Source organism: Daldinia caldariorum (assembly GCF_022478825.1).
Source record: "Daldinia caldariorum strain CBS 122874 unplaced genomic scaffold F4812scaffold_5, whole genome shotgun sequence".
In the NCBI taxonomy this organism is placed as follows: domain Eukaryota; kingdom Fungi; phylum Ascomycota; class Sordariomycetes; order Xylariales; family Hypoxylaceae; genus Daldinia; species Daldinia caldariorum.
The window spans coordinates 1,039,082-1,054,690 of NW_025953041.1; the positions used below are offsets into that span (position 1 = coordinate 1,039,082).

The 15,609-nt window shown below is 46.0% G+C and overlaps 3 protein-coding genes across 3 annotated transcripts; all 3 read right to left on the minus strand.

The window, feature by feature from the left end:
* Positions 1–22: 22 nt before the first annotated feature.
* F4812DRAFT_457941 (uncharacterized protein) lies at positions 23–1,720 on the minus strand (the record flags this gene model as incomplete). The annotated part of the gene is made up of 2 exons (XM_047937262.1): positions 23–1,586; positions 1,641–1,720. The coding sequence occupies 2 exons, from the start codon at positions 1,718–1,720 to the stop codon at positions 23–25; spliced, it is 1,644 nt and encodes a 547-aa protein (XP_047791718.1).
* Positions 1,721–3,618: 1,898 nt separating this feature from the next.
* F4812DRAFT_328177 (uncharacterized protein) lies at positions 3,619–7,973 on the minus strand. The gene is made up of 2 exons (XM_047931540.1): positions 6,966–7,973; positions 3,619–6,834 (listed from the first exon to the last, which is right to left on the minus strand). The coding sequence occupies exons 1-2, from the start codon at positions 7,636–7,638 to the stop codon at positions 3,728–3,730; spliced, it is 3,780 nt and encodes a 1,259-aa protein (XP_047791719.1). The 5' UTR covers positions 7,639–7,973; the 3' UTR covers positions 3,619–3,727.
* A 247-nt stretch (positions 7,974–8,220) lies between these two features.
* On the minus strand, positions 8,221–14,611 carry F4812DRAFT_470373 (P-loop containing nucleoside triphosphate hydrolase protein). Its single transcript, XM_047938975.1, has 5 exons — positions 14,563–14,611; positions 12,555–14,490; positions 10,062–12,448; positions 9,938–10,008; positions 8,221–9,873 (listed from the first exon to the last, which is right to left on the minus strand). The coding sequence occupies exons 1-5, from the start codon at positions 14,577–14,579 to the stop codon at positions 8,555–8,557; spliced, it is 5,730 nt and encodes a 1,909-aa protein (XP_047791720.1). The 5' UTR covers positions 14,580–14,611; the 3' UTR covers positions 8,221–8,554.
* Between the last annotated feature and the right edge of the window lie 998 nt (positions 14,612–15,609).

Genomic DNA, 15,609 nt, shown 5'->3' on the forward strand with positions numbered 1-15,609 from the left:
CTAAATACCATCAACCATTACTTCAGCCTTGTGTGGGAACGACGATCGTCTCCGTCACTGTCTCTTTCTCGGTTACAGTGACAGTGACGGTAACTGGAGTCGCCGAACTAGCAACGAAGTTATTCGGCTTCGTAAAAAATGGGACATCTTTAGGGTCGTTCCCACCATCACCTCGAAGACCCGGGAAATCGAATGCATCTGTCTCAATTGGGATTACATGAAGGCCAGAGTCGGTGGGCGTGGTCTCAACTGGTGTTGCAGTCGTGGGAGCTGGGTTGGGGGCTGTTACTGTCACAGAAACTGTGACTATACTGGGAGGTAAGGGCGAGCTCGAAGGTCGCGTCGCAGTGCTAAAAGTAGTCGGTATGTAAGTGACTGTTACTGTTTTCTCCGAAGGTTGAGCTGGAACTGGAGAGCTGGCTGCTGGAGAGGATTGTGTGGATACGTCTTGACTGATGGTGGTCCTAACTGTCTGGGTGGCTGTTGGTGTGAACGTCACAATGACCGAGGACCCGTCAAACGTTTCGGTTTCCGTAGGTGAGGCAGAAGAACTTGCGCTTTCTGCAGGGGGCACAGCACCACCCAAAGCGTTACGAGCGGTCGCATCATTCCAGCAACCAATCTGAACGCCCCTGACAGTCGTCATAGGCAAGGCATAACAGGTCAAAGTGTCGGCACAGGGAGTAATCTCGAATGCGCCGGCACTAGAGCACATGGCGATATTCCCGTGGACACAGGCCACCTGCCCAGAAGCGCAAGCAGAATTCTCAGTCAAACCTGAGAAGACCTGATTATAACTCTTTGCATCGGCCAGGTTACTAGCAAGAACTTCGGGCGAAACTGTCGTTGAAGAAGGAGGGATGGAACTAATGATGGTGGGAACCTGAGGATTTAGTGTCCCTGTCGGCGTTACTGGATGAGATACATAAGATGATTTCACAACTGACTCAAATGAAGCAGTTGTAAGCGGAGTGGATGTGGCAGTAGCCGACGCGGTTAGACTTTTTAGACTACTAGCACTTTCAGAGCTTGTCGCTAAAGGAAGGGTGGTGCTAGCGCTCGAGTTTATGGAAGTGGAAGACACCAAAACCGCGGAGCTACTCTGCGTGGACTGCGTTGATTGTGTGGACTGCGAGATTTGACTCTGGGCTGTCGAGGTTGATTGAGACTCGGTAAGAGATACAACTGAAGATTCTGACGCAAGAGGAAGAGACAAGGACGTAGATAGAGATAGTCCTGCAGATGCTGCAAATGAGCTTGCAGTTGAGTTTGACGGGATGGCGACCGCGGTCGAGCTTGAGGCAACCAAGTCTGCAGTAGACGCAGGGGGAGGGCCAACAGGAACTGTGGAAGATGGGAAGAAGTTAAAGGTAGGAATGGTAGCAGGATTGCCCGTGGGCGACGGGATTATCGGAGCGGAAGAATTAGATCCAGCCGGGCCTGAAGTAAAACTCGCGCTCGAAGTGGAGACAACTGACGATGGTTGGATTTCACTCGGCAAGGACGTAGTCGTCGCGGTAGGAATGCCCGTAGTATTCGCCGACCTATAAACCTTCAAGCCCCCCTGCGCACCACGGTGTCTCAATCTAAAACTTGTCAGTTGGCCATCATTATGCTGTTCTATTTCGTCGAGAACATACCTCTCTCCTCGCCTCAGCGGACCTGCCGCCGAGGCCTCGGAGAATAAGAGAAGGTGTGAAAATAGAACTAAAATGAGCATTTTTGTGTATCAATTTTTTTTTTCTTTTCTGGATGAAAGTAAATGAGTGTCTATCGGAAAAGGAATGAAAAAGGAAAAGGAAAAAAAAATGCGAAAATGGCGGAAGATGGTTTATGATGCCTGCGGCATGGAGGAACGGCAGTTCATATTATTTAGTGTCTGTAATAAAGGGTCCCAAGGATCTTAAAGGAATGCCAAGTCGGATTCAAAACAGAACAAGAGATCGGATATACGGCACAATGGTGAACAAGATAATAGTTATAGTATAGAGAACAAACGACAAAGAAAAAAAAAGTAGCGGAAAATAAAGAGCCGCAATTCACAAGAAACGACCAACGAAATCTGGAAAGTACCTAACCTAATGATTACAAGCATTGAAGCATTGACGATCTTGGCCCGGAGGAGGGAGAACCCTTCATCTTGTATTGAACAACAAATAGGTTAATTAGGCACAGCTGGTTACTCCTGCGCTAAGAAATCCCACTGTTGGGACCAAGATCGTGACGTAGAACGGACATGGGGGTTTCGCCAAAGTTTCGGCTGGATGGGACGTCCCACGTCGAATTTGCTAGTAACTCAACATCACATCATCAAGACCTATCGAGAGGACCAGATGAATCGGTGTAAATCATCCAATAACATAGTATTGGAGAACTACCACTTATTAGTTTTCGTCTCGTTTTCGTATCGTATTTCAAACGGGCTTGAAAAAAGGTTGGCTAAGCGCTGCGAGGAGTACTTTTTTAGTTCCTTCATTTGACGTTTCGCTAATTGAAGATGGTGACGCGCGCTTGTATATTACTGGCAGCTACTTTTTGACGCTTGGCGTTTATGGGACTTCTCGGCCAATCGCTTGAAGTTGTGCAGAAATACCTGCGGCCGCCTAAAGCAGGAACCCGTCCCTGGAAGCTTGGCTCCATTGACTTTATTGGCCACGATATTAGGTACCTAGGTAGGTAACCTATATCTTGCTTGCATACAAGTAACTAGATGCGGTAGGTTGTATTGCATGAGAGCCGGATGGATTTTAAAGGCCATGTGGGTTCACATTTGATTACCTTAAGGAAAGATTAAAGTGTTAAGTGGAACGAAAGCCAAAGTGGCACAAAAAGATCGAAGCGCAAAACATATGGGGTACTAAGCTGGTAAGCTGGGAGGTTACTCTAACCGAGCACAGCACGTGGATATCACATGATTTAGGTAGGTACCTGTAAACAATGAGGGTTTCTATTTCTAAATGGAACCTTGTTCAGATTGTCTAATACAACAATGGAATAAAGCTACCATCGTATTGTTATTGCCATTTTACAATCGTACCTACCTAAATTATTCAACAACATTAAAGACCCGTTAATTAGTGGCAATCAATTTCCAGCGAATCACTAGTACGTTTGACTTGTAGCAATGTTACCTTCTAATATTTCCGAAGTCCCTGCAGGTTCATTGATAGGCTTATATTTAGTTCGTGAATGCGGAATAAAACGTAGTGCAAAAAATTACCCTCAAAATGAGGTCTCCAAATGTTATTAAACCATGATTTTACGCTAATCTAGTTGTATCTTGTATTATAGGATAATGACTAGCACTCCTAACCGCTCCAACTACACCCCCCACAGCCTCTATGTGTACTCTCTATGGCCAGGTCTGCAAGTTCGGAGGCCGCACGTTGGACCATCTAGGTAGGCCAACGAAGAGCACAGATAGTCATGGGGTTAAGAAAACTTGGAATTGGAGGCATTGCCAAGTTGGATATACGCTCGAATATGCCCGTGAAGCGCCTCGCGGCTAACCATGGATAATACTCCATGAGACTTCATCTGTGCATTTCCCTGTGACGCCATAGTCTCTGAAAATATCCCATATTATTAGATATGTCGCTCGGGCTATCGTTATCCGCCATCTGCATATATGGACGTACCGTCAACCCGGACCGGCGGTCGAACATTGTACCTGACCTCTTCTTTGACCCGACCAAAATAAAATATTCACTCGCTTGTAAACGCCACCTCATGATGGCTGATCTTGCTCCAACAAAAGCTGCTGCAAAGCCTTGAACTTGACAGGCTTAGTCAAGAACTGCGACATGCCCGCATCCATGGCCTCTTGGCGTGTAGCCTCATTGCCAACGCCTGTGATGGCAATGATAGTAGATGGTGGCGCAGCGGTACGGTCCCCCGCTCTCTCCTGCTCGAACTCGCGGATATGCCGAGTTGCTTCGAGGCCGTCCATAACAGGCATCTGCAAATCCATCAGCACGAAATCGAACGGCTCCTCGGCCTCCTTGAATTGAGTAACAGCCTCGAGCCCGTTTACAGCCTCAGCATACGGCAGCTTGATCTTTTTCATAAACGTCACGAGGAGTTTTAGGTTTATCGCATTGTCGTCTACCACAAGGATGCGAGGTAGCCGTCTCGTGTGCTCCCCAGACCGAGACCGGCCATGCTGTATTGTCGCGGGGCCGTGTTGGTCGCTAACCGTTTTAGGGTGTAATAGCTCTGGTTGGATAGTTTCTCCCAATGGCGATTTTAACCGCTGCTGATCGGATTTCCATTTCAGAGCGTCAATCGAGGGCCGGTATCTCCCTTCCTTCTCGTCAAAGACAACTGAGGAAGTATTCCATCCAACCTCAGACGCGTATCCACGTGCCTGGATGCTTTCGGAAGATGGCGAGGGTGCTCTAGAGCGAGCGAGCTGGGCCCGCTGATTTTCGCTAGCCTCGACATGTTGAAGGCACTGAAGTAGAACCTTCCCTAGTTTTCTTACTCCTACAGGTTGGCTAATAACCTCGACTATTCTGCCAAGGGAAACCAAATCCTTGATACCGGCTGCACGCAACGCCGCAGCTTCGAAAGCGTTCGTGCAAACAATTATAAGAGCGGGCTCTTTCCCCGAAATGCCCATCTCCTTTCGCTCCAAGTGTTGTCTTAATAGGTGCTCTATTGGCGGCGGCTCAGCATATATGTAAACCGCTGTATCCGGATCGGTTTCGACGGTTTTTCTTTCAATAACGGTCATATTGAACCATTCCTGGCAGAAGGCGGAGATGGAAGATTCCAGCTTTAACAATTCTCCATGATGCGTACCTAGTAACGGGTCCAAAATGCATACTTTCTTTCCTGAAGTAAGTTTCATAGCTTCGCGCTGGATATCGTCTTGAATGCCGCCGCAAGACCCATTGGTAGTTGCAGTCTTCATGGGAATGGAGATATTGACATGTGTCCCGACTCCCTTTTCGCTATCGATTTGAATCTTGCCGTCCATATTGTTCACTATCTGGGACGTAATGGAAAGCCCGAGACCAGTACCGGGTGTGAAGGAATCTTCTTGCGAAAATGGTTTGAATAAATGATTTGTGAGGAAGTTCTTGGACATGCCAATGCCCGTGTCCTTGACAGAGAGATATACCTCGTAATTAGATGGTGTGACTTCCTTTGCCTCCAATGAAACGTCGATGTATCCGGATTTGCAGTATTTTATGGCATTTCCAACAACGTTCATTATAACTCTCCTAAGACCTCCAGTTTGACCTTGTAAACACCAAGACGCCAAACGTTGGATATGAAGTATCAGGAAAACCTTTCCAGAAAACTTAACGCTGCCACTATGAATTTGTTCTTCAGTTGTTGACGAATGATCTACATTTATTGCTTTACCTTTTTCGGACGCATCCTCAACAAGGTCGTGATGTCGGAGATTGATCTTGCGAAACGTTTGGCCGGCAAAAACTGCTTCTACAACTTCCTCCAATAGGAGGGCAAGGTCGAAGTTGGTGGATAGTGGCTCCCCAATATCTTGCGAGCCTTTCCACGTCTTCGTCTCCTTAGACAAGTTAAGTCGCGCGCTTGTGCGGTTTAAGTTGTTGATTTTAGCATAATCCAAAAGGTGGTCAATGGTATCCAATAGAGTCTTTCCGCATGTCTCAATCGCTCCGATCAGACTCGTCTGGTATGCTGATGTGATGGTATCCTCGAGGAACTCCAGACTTCCGAGCATCCCGTGTAGCGGAGAACGCAAGTCGTGAGATATAGAAGCAATAAACGTAGACTTGGCAATATTCGTGTTCAAAACTTCCATGCTCGCCACCTCGCTCATCATGCAGGACCCAAAGGTTTTAATGTAAGGCAAGGCGTCGGCAGGGTCGCCCATCTTAAAGTCATCGCCCCAGATAAAACCTGCTGCAAACCACTGTCTTTGGGCGTAATTGAAAAGAGGTAGGAATATCAGCCATTTGGCATCCGGTATACAGTTTAGAAGTTCCCGTGGTAAGAGCATATGGGGTTGATCCTCTACATCTTCCGCGGGCGCTTTCAACGCTGTATAGTTGGCACCACCACCGGCGACTACTTCGTCACGGATTGCAGTGTGGTTAGACATCGTGCGTCCTTTATTTATGTAGAATGATTTGCCGAACGGATAGCGCATGATGAATTTCTTGAGATTTTTACGCTTAATTATACCCTGAGGGAAATCATTATTATCGCCGCCAAGGACATCAGCCATTTCATCTAGTCGATCGCCGACACTAGCCTGAGACAAGGTAGGTCCATATCCTGGAGATGGCATATCTTCTCTGACTGTGTCGCCATCTATTTCTTCGTCCTCAGTTGATTCAAAATTGACATCCAAAGAGGCGGCCGGGTGGGTACAATGTAGTGGTGACATCGCCCCCTCCGGTTGACTAGAGAATAGACCCGAGGCGACATCTGTAAATATACAGCCTGTAGCCTTAACTTGCTGACGGAGTAACTGTGAGGCTTGGGTAAAGATCCTACGAATACTATCCGTTGACGAGTCAGGAGCTTCTTTGCCGTGGGAATTGCCATCCCTAGAGAATCGAGGACCTTGGCCTATAGGGGCTTCGCTATGTGTGGACGCATCCCTAGTAGGAGAAATGGACGTGTGCGCTAAATTTGGGGATGTCGGCTCGCTGGCTCTCCCACGTGGAGGATCAACTTGAGGATCAGTTGCTTGCACATCCGGCTGCTGCCTCATTTTGGCGGCGTGTATGGAGCGATCGGCGTTGCTTAATTGGAACTTATACTCGGATAAATCTTCTAAGAAGTAAGATATACCCCTCATGAAATCCCTCTCCGAAACACGGCTCATTGTATCCACTATACACTTGGTTAGTTGATTTATCGCGGACATGCTTGGGATTGGGCATGAGTGTAGACCCTTGCGATAGATGGAACCTATATTTATAATTGACTCCGTGGAAGCAACAATGATACTAGGGGCTACTTACTGACCCTTTCAAGATGGTCTGCCACAATCTGCGCAACATCTTCCATAAACTGAGCCTCGTCAAGACTGAGGCCTTGAGGTCGCGGTCGAATATCGGAAACGGCGTAAACGCCGATGGCGTGTCCTAGCTTGGTGACAATAGGTACGCCAGCGTAAAACCTTACACTAGTTCCACTTGTCACATACGGCCTGTGCTTGAAGCGGTCGTCTTCCAGAGTGTCGTTTACAACGAATGCAGGAATATCGACGTCGTTACCTTCATTGTCTTTATAGGTGATGGTGGAGCCGAAAGTATGCTCATCCATACAATCCCGACGTGGGAGAGACACATGGCCTAGCCAGATGTGATCCCCGGGAGCGTGCCGTCTTTCGTCAACCAGCGACAAAGTTTTGGTGGCTTCCGCGAGAATAATCTGCGTATTGGAATCTATCAGAGATACCATACCGCGTTTGACGTCCAGTCTTAATGTAGCTAGCTGAGCAAGGGCGGTAAGTGTGGTATCGTGAGAACATTGCACTGGTCGGGACGCATCCGGACCCATATCCGCAGGCACAGCTTTTAACTTCTTGGAGTCGACCCATGGCTGGTAGTATTTATGAAGATCACGCTGTCTAGCCAACTCTGTGGTGCTGACACTCGAGGCGCGCCTCGTCACGACACCGGTCGCAGGCATATTTGCGCGTAGAACGTGAACGCAAACATGAACATGAACATGAACATGAGTAATAATCTCGGAACGCCTACCAACCACCGATCCGCAGAATTCCCCAATCCTGATTTTCTCGTGGCGTCTTTCTTAGCGCCGAGCGGAGATGTCCGAGGTCGAGACCGATCGCTAATCGATCTTAACCCACGACTAAGAGTTAGCGCCGTTAGACTTATTGTCGGCATAGTGGGATATGTTAGATTGTCAGATCTAGACTACCTTAGGTAGGTACCTATCATTAATGAGAAGTGGTACAAAAATTCTTATAAACTTCCATTCAAGAATTCAAGTTTCCGTTCTTGATTTGATGACGTTTTGATTCCGAAGTACGAAGCGATAATACATGTACTTATGTAGAGTTAAGGTTGCGCCAAGTTTGCTTAGCCACATCTTACCTTTTAGTCCTATTCAGTGTTAGCTTCATGTTGGTTTGGTGTGTATAATTCAATTGTGGCTTATCGATAGTACATGTGTACATATTTTCCCCTATTTTAGATGCCGATGTCGTGTCCATACCAGGTACCTTACAAGGCACAATTTTACGAATCACTCATAATCAATTAAGGGTTGAAAGGAGAAATTTTCAGATAAGTCTGTATTAACTAAAGGCGAACCACAAGTAAGAGTTTCGAATTACGAACAGCTATACCTAGCTAGAAATTGTCGGTCGTCTATATACAGCTCAGTTCAACTTTGAATAGCGCAAGTCTTTGCGTTAGCCCCAGGTTCTTAGCATACTACGAAGGATGGTATCGATACACTTAGGCGTCGTAAAATAACTAAACCTCAGAAACATGTTTGACGTCTACCAGTACACTGCTCAGTGTACCAAGTTCAAGGTCACCACCGCCATGCCACTGAACGTGTCTTTGTTGTTTTCTTATTAGGCATATCCCGGACATTTCTCAAATTTCTTGGCGTACGCACCACATTCTGTGCACTTGATAGGTTCGACCAACAACTCGTTATCGAGCAGCGTAAACGGGTGGCCCCAGACGCATACATACCAGTGACCATTTTCCTTTACTTCCTCAGCCATTGCCTTCCAGATCACACGCTTCTCTTCCACTGCAACATCGCGAAAGAAAGCTCCGCCAACTACCATTTCTCTTATAGCTTGAATCTCACCTCGGAGATGTGCAGCCGATGGCAAGTCAAGAATAAGAGCCCTTGCCTTGGAAAGATGGCTGCGGGCCTTTTCGATACTATGTTCATCTCCGCCCGTATAGTCAGACTTCACCGTATTGTTCGCACGACGAGCTATTGCAATTAGTTTCGAGTAAAGGATATGGCCTTCGGCCTCTTGTCGAACATATTTTGCCTCCTGTGCTAGCTTAACTAGCCCCTTGCATTCGTCGATTGCTTTGCCGAGGTTGAAGTTTACGGATGTGCGGCATTCAGTCGAGTTTCTCAAATAGACAAAGTCGCTCATCACTAACAGGTAACACCGAAATAGGACAATTCTAGCTGTGAGTTGGGCGCGTGTGCGGATATCCAGGTCCGGCTTATTCATAGAACCTTCATTCTGATTAGTGCGTCGCACGAGATCATACACCTTAAAGTAAGACTGCTCCAGAGCAGTAACGCGGCCCAGGTGTTCGAAAATAGTAAAATAAAGGTGAACAATTGTCTTGTATCTGTCCTGGCCAACCCAATCATCGATAGCAAGTAATTGGTCAATGGGATTTCCACTGACATAGAATCCGTTGCTTGCTCTGCTAACTGACTCCTGAAGGCGGTCAGATCTCTCAAATCTGGCAAGTTTCTCTTGTTCATCAATAAGCTGTCGCTCGAGTTCCAATGCCTTCGTGTGTGACCAAATAACGAGTTTTTTAGTTGACTCAGCCAATATCATCTGACGAACGACCGTCCCGTACCTTGAGATACTTCTCAAACTGCCTCTGCACTGTGGACAGGATCTGGTAGTACCTGCTAAAGGCCCAACAGAATCATGGATATCAATAAGATCACGACTAGTATTATCGGGATATTGGGCCATTCCCATAAATATATCCATACCTGATATAGCAAATACGTGTCCGCAGTCCAGAAAAAGGCACGGTTCTATCGCTAGGTCAACCTTACGATATTCACGGAGTTCAGCTGCTGGATATATATCGACCACGGCGGTTTTGATTTCTTCAGATGCACAAATTTGACAGTATTTCACGTCTGGGCAGGTCTCACCACAAACAGACGGACCTAGATACCAAAGTTAGCCTTCGCGAGTATCATATAAAGGATACATTAGGAACTTGTTACCTACATTGATGTCCGCAAGGTAGTTGCTGTTCACAGCGCTTTGAACAAGGAATCCAGTTGCATGGTGCAGAACAGCTATCAAGATAGTTAGTAAATATATCACCGACCACATGTAGCGGCGAACTTACGGCATAGAACATTGACTGTGCACGCAGGCTGATGAGCATGTCAAAGTGCAGAGAGTGCAAGGCTCTGAGCATAGATGAGTGCATGCCGTGTGGGCACACCCTTTATCGCAGGGCATAACGCAAGGGACACACTTTTTATCCGGATGACATTGATTTCCGCATGAGTGCTTACAGTTACTGTAGCTCCGACCACATATCGATGCGCATGGTGGATGCGCCCCGCCACGAGTGCTGCAAAATCTGCAAGCGTCTTGACAGGTGTGTCCACATGGGAGAGGCTGGCCACATCGTGCTGGACAAACAAAACTATCATCAGTTACATCTTCATAACAGGCAACATTAACATTATGGTTGCAAACCGGGACAATCTTCTCCACGCGAGTGAGACATCGAACTTCATGCAGGTTCTGAACTTGCCAGCATCGAGGCGATGTTAAGATATGACTACAAGGAAGGAAAATGCTTTTTCCCTCAAGTACAGTGGAACATATCTCCTCACAATCGTCTCCGCAGAGTCTAGGACAGCCATGACCACAGGGCTTTAGCCTAGGGCAGGGTTCCAGGCATTTCACTGCTTTATGTAGGAGATCTGCGTGACATTTACTCCGGCAGAGATGACCACAGTCAAGTTCTGCTAAGCATTGAAGATTGCATCCAGCTTCTGGCGATAGGCGTACGAAATCATCGGGTCCTGATATTTCAATGGGTGTATCCTTGTGTCTCGGGCATTGAAGGGGTAGCTTGTTCCCGATACTTTGAGTTTCGCTTAGCATGGAAATGACCTTTGCCCACATTTCAACCTCGCCGTAGGTGCTAGAGTTCCCAACAATATACATCCCATGTTGTGCTCTTGAAAGGAGTACATTTATCCTGTTTGAAGTTTTCAAAAACCCGCATTGCCGTTCCAAATTACTTCGCACTAGGGAAATGATGACAATTTTCGCTTCTTCGCCCTGGAAGTTATCAATCGTCGCTAGCCGTATATATTTCCCCAACGGTTCTTTATGTACCTCTAATGAGATGTCCAAACCTTCTTTCTCAAGACTTTCAAGGTCCCGAGCCTCAACCACAAGTTCGAATGAGCCCTGCAACCTCTTTCTTAGCTTGTGCAATTGTCCGAGATAGGGCGTTAAAATAGCAATATCATCACGCCCGTACGCGCCTTGGCGGACAAGATGAGAGGCGAGGGCGGAAACCATTTCGATCTCAAAATCGTTTGTCCGAGAAGTACTCGTAGGAAAGTTGGGATCCGATCGTGCTTCAGGTTTCTCATGATCGAACCAAAACAATCGTTTCCCCATGCCGACTACTTCGGGATAATCGTTGACTTTCTCGGCGTCTTTAAGAGTATCATATATGGTGTTTTTTATCAAACTAGATATTGACGGATGCATCCTCCGTTGTATTTCGAGCATATCGAATGGTAGTTTCAAGTCTGTTGGTCGGATCGGTTGGACGAGTCTCTCAAAAAGTGACACATCTAGTGAATATTGCTGACCACGAGGATTTGCAATGGAAAGCTCATAATCCGAAATTTTAGGACGGAGTTGAAGATGATCCCCAATAAGAATAGCGTGCTCCACAGAGGGAAGCAACGCCGTGAGAATATGACTCTCTAGGACTTCACCGGCTTCCTCGCAAAGTAGCACTTTACTATCAAGCTTTCGAAGAATGTCCAAGTTTCTGGCTAGGCCAGTAGTCGTAACACCGATTATATCAGCTTCTTGTAAAACACGAAGGTCAACCTCACGGGACACGGTATCATGCTTTATCTTAGCCTCTTGATATTCATCGTGAAGAGAGACAAATTCATCTTGTATGTTGGTAGCTACTTCAGAGCCCCACGCAGTGCAAAGAGCAAATCTTTCCTGTTGACTCAAAAGTGTTGGATCTTTCTGTTTCAGTGCATCAATATCTCCAACTGGTTCTTTCGATACGGAACCTTTATTAACCCAGTCCATGAAGTAGGCTAGGTCCTCCTTGTTGGCAACTTTGGTCCAGTCGTCCTCTTCTATACCAAATATCGCGTTATAAAACGGTATTTCGTTTGCCTTGAGATATTCCTTGACCTTGCTATGAATTGCCGACGCTTTGAGTTTGGTTAAAAAAGCTTTCATTTCGTCTCCGACTTCTTTTAAGGCTGAACCCGACTTCCATGAAGCATTCCTCTCCGATTTTGTACGTTCCATATCCTTTCCTACATTACGTAGATTTAGGTTTGTAAGGACTGATGATTTGGATCTTGAACCAATACGGATAACTTGTTTTATTCCTCTGTGAACAAGATGCTCAAGAAGTTGGTCCAATGCATGGTTGGTGTAACAAACACAGAGGATTGGTCCTATGCTAGCCTGTTCTTTGTTCGCTAGAAGGGCCTTGATAATTGCCTTTGAATGAATTAGCTAATTGACCTAGATATACTTTCCAAGTTTCCGTTTTTAAGCTATTTTTAGATCGAATCCAGATGTTGTTAAGGGAAATGTATTGACTTACCTCGCCAGTATAACTTTTTCCTGTACCTGGAGGTCCTTGAATAAGTGCTAGGCTTCTTTTTAAGGTGTTCAGAATGGCAGTAGCTTGGCCTTCGTCGAGGCTTGATCTGCTGCAAAGTTCCTCTGAATCCACCGTATCCTTCGTTGAGAACTTCAGTTCATTTCCGTCATATGTAAGGCAGCCCAAGTTAAAATAAAACCCAGGTTTCGACGCATATAAGGGAGGTGGAATGTTAAGTTCTGTGGGCCCATCAGAACTTGGCGCGAGGAGCTCGGCGAATGGAAGATCCAAAGTCTGAAATATTTGTTGGAGGGCTGATAGAGTAGGCTTGAAGGAGGGCAACAAGATGCCAGGGAACTCAACCAATGATCTCCTGGCGGGTTCATGTGACTGCGTTGCAGATAACATAATCTTTAAATCCATCTCGTTCGGTTCTGCTAAATTGAGATTCACGTATGCGAAATCCTTATTGCTGTACAGATTCTTTTTTACGGCATTTCCATCCTTGTCTTCCTTTGGTATACGTTGGCGAGATGGATCAGGCCTCGATGTAGATTCAGCTACAACACAAAAGACTACAGTATTCTCCTCCAGGAGACACACAAGAGCGCCTATTTCCAAGCGCTTTGATAGGTTCCACCAATCTGCTCGAGCTTCAGCACTCAAATTGCCTGCAGCAGAAGGCTGGTCAATTTTTAAATGGAATTCCAATTCACAACGGCGGGTGCATTTGATATTCATGATCTCTGCGATATTGTAGGAGTTCGTCCGAATATGATTTTGTGAATTGGCAGTAGCTTTGCTCTCAGGATGGTCAAGAATGCACAACTCTTCAGCAATACAATCTTTCAACTGCCCAACCATATCTTCTCGGAGCAGTCGAAAATGACGATCAATCAACCCTTGAATTCCTGGTAAGTGTAGCTGTGAAGGGTCTTGGGGTGGCCTGTAATCTGCTCGAGTGGACATGATCTCTGACAAGGTTGGTAGGATCCGGATCTTAGTTATGTCCTCATGGTCATTGTCATGACGTGGGCCTTCAGTAGATAAGCTTCCAGGAAGGTCACGACTCAATTCGAACTTCGTATGACTAAGTATTTGGGGTTTGTGGACATCATCTTGGGAGAGTTCTTTGATAACGCCGATACGGCGCTCAATATACTCAAGGTAATGTCTCGCTTGTAAGGTCCAAAAGTTATGCTCGCTCTGATCAACATCATTTACGAGTTCTAGTATTCGACTAAGAATTGGTGGGACTTTCTCGCTGATGAGAGCTTGAGAGTTATAGCTAATCATCTTAGCGAAGATTGCACACTCAAGCTCTAGGAACTGAGCTTTGGATTTGTCATCGTCTTGGGTGAGAGGTGACTCCCATTTTAAGGCCAGTTCGACCAAAAAGTTGAAGAGAATTTCCATTCGAAACCCGTTGGGACCAAAAATAACATTATAGATTGTCCCGGTGTAAACTTCCAAGATAACCGAACGGCTCACCCGTGGCTCGGTGAGTATTTCAAAGAATGGCAGAATGCAAGTACGCCAAAGGGTTATGCGTTTGATATCGGTATCGCAAAGTGGGATACGTTCGTCAATCATCTCGCGCACTGCTAAGGCTCCCGAGTCCGTCGCAAGTTCAGTTACCGTCTTTTGAAGAACATCGAGGTCACATCGGACTAGGTCGCGGGCCATCTGAAAGTATTGAGGCAATTTGAAGCCTAAGGATAACGGTTGATTCCCAGAACCTTTCTTGGCCATTCTCTTCCACTTGTAGAAATAGCCTTCATTGCTTACATCTTTAGTGGTCGACCGGTTGGCTTCAGTCGATGTCGTTGGTTTTTCGATACTCGGAGAGCCTTGTGTATTGTGTGAGAATTTACAGAAAGCACCCTGTTTGCAGCCGCCTGGGTGGTTAATAAAGCGGCACTGCCCCAAATGCCGCCTTCAGCAAGTTAGAATCCAGTTTGTCATTAGGAAAGAATGAAGGTCGACTCTTCCGGATGATAGGACTTACTCTTTAGAAGGCGCCATGTCGAATCGTCTAGTTCACCATCAAGACGTTCATGTGAATCGAGATGAAAATCATCGGAAGGTTGTTGGTGAATGCTTGGGTGTTAAATGAGAAGTAATGAAGTAGCGTACTCCGGATTGCATATAGAATATGCCTCAAGTACCTGGAAGACAATAATGGATAAGTAGAAATAGAGACAAAGGGCAGGGCGGCGATTGAAATAAAGATTAAAGAAAGTCCAGAAAGCGGACGAGCGCCTCGAGGAGTTGATTTAGATATTATGGCAATCGAAAAATTCCGGACGGAAATGGAGTTGGTCAAGAGGTAGCAGGCAACAAACTGGGTCCTTTAGGTTAGGTACCTACACCTATAGGTACCTAAGTATAGGAAGGCATGGGTTTGTTTATATCGCGTACCTGCCTTGTTTTTGAGCTGCCTGCCCCTACCTGATCTATCTCAACTTGAAAACGTAAGGCAAGCACGCATTATATGCCTCAAGGTTAAGATTTCCACACTGGTGTAGGCTTAAATAGGTACCTACCCATGTGACGACGTACCTGGGTGCACAAACCATGCAATCCATTAGGTACCGAATGTCCTAGTGTATATCGTAAGTGCTTTATCTTGTGTTGGGCATCCAACGAATAGATGACTTCTAGATAGCTCGCCTTAGGGACCTGCATGGCACCTCATCATTTGAAATCTTAATATAAAATCCTAGGATAAGAAGCACTATATCATTTACATGTACCTAGTCTAGATGAGGTATGTAACATATTTACCGCCCCTATATAGGTTAATAATGGGTAGGCACTTAAAGACCTCTCTACTCAGAGCTTTCTACCTTATACTTTATCTAAGACAACAATCATCTACCTGTTATGTGGATCCTCATCATTGGAAGAATAGTAGGAGGTATGTACCTATGTATAAAATATTACTTGGTATAAAGGCTTACGAAGCTTCGTTACTACAGACGTGGAAATATGTTCCCAAAAATACTTCCTAGATTAGGTAGTATCACATTCCTTGGTGTGTCAGAGGTGGTAG

Coding starts and splice junctions, on each gene's coding strand:
- F4812DRAFT_328177 (XM_047931540.1), bottom strand. CDS start 7,638: ATGCCTGCGACCGGTGTCGTGACGAGGCGCGCCTCGAGTGTCAGCACC. Junction 6,835..6,965: donor AGACCATCTTGAAAGGGTCA/GTAAGTAGCCCC, acceptor CCAAGTGTATAG/TGGATACAATGAGCCGTGTT.
- F4812DRAFT_470373 (XM_047938975.1), bottom strand. Junction 12,449..12,554: donor GAAAAAGTTATACTGGCGAG/GTAAGTCAATAC, acceptor ATTCATTCAAAG/GCAATTATCAAGGCCCTTCT. Junction 10,009..10,061: donor CACAGTCAATGTTCTATGCC/GTAAGTTCGCCG, acceptor CTATCTTGATAG/CTGTTCTGCACCATGCAACT.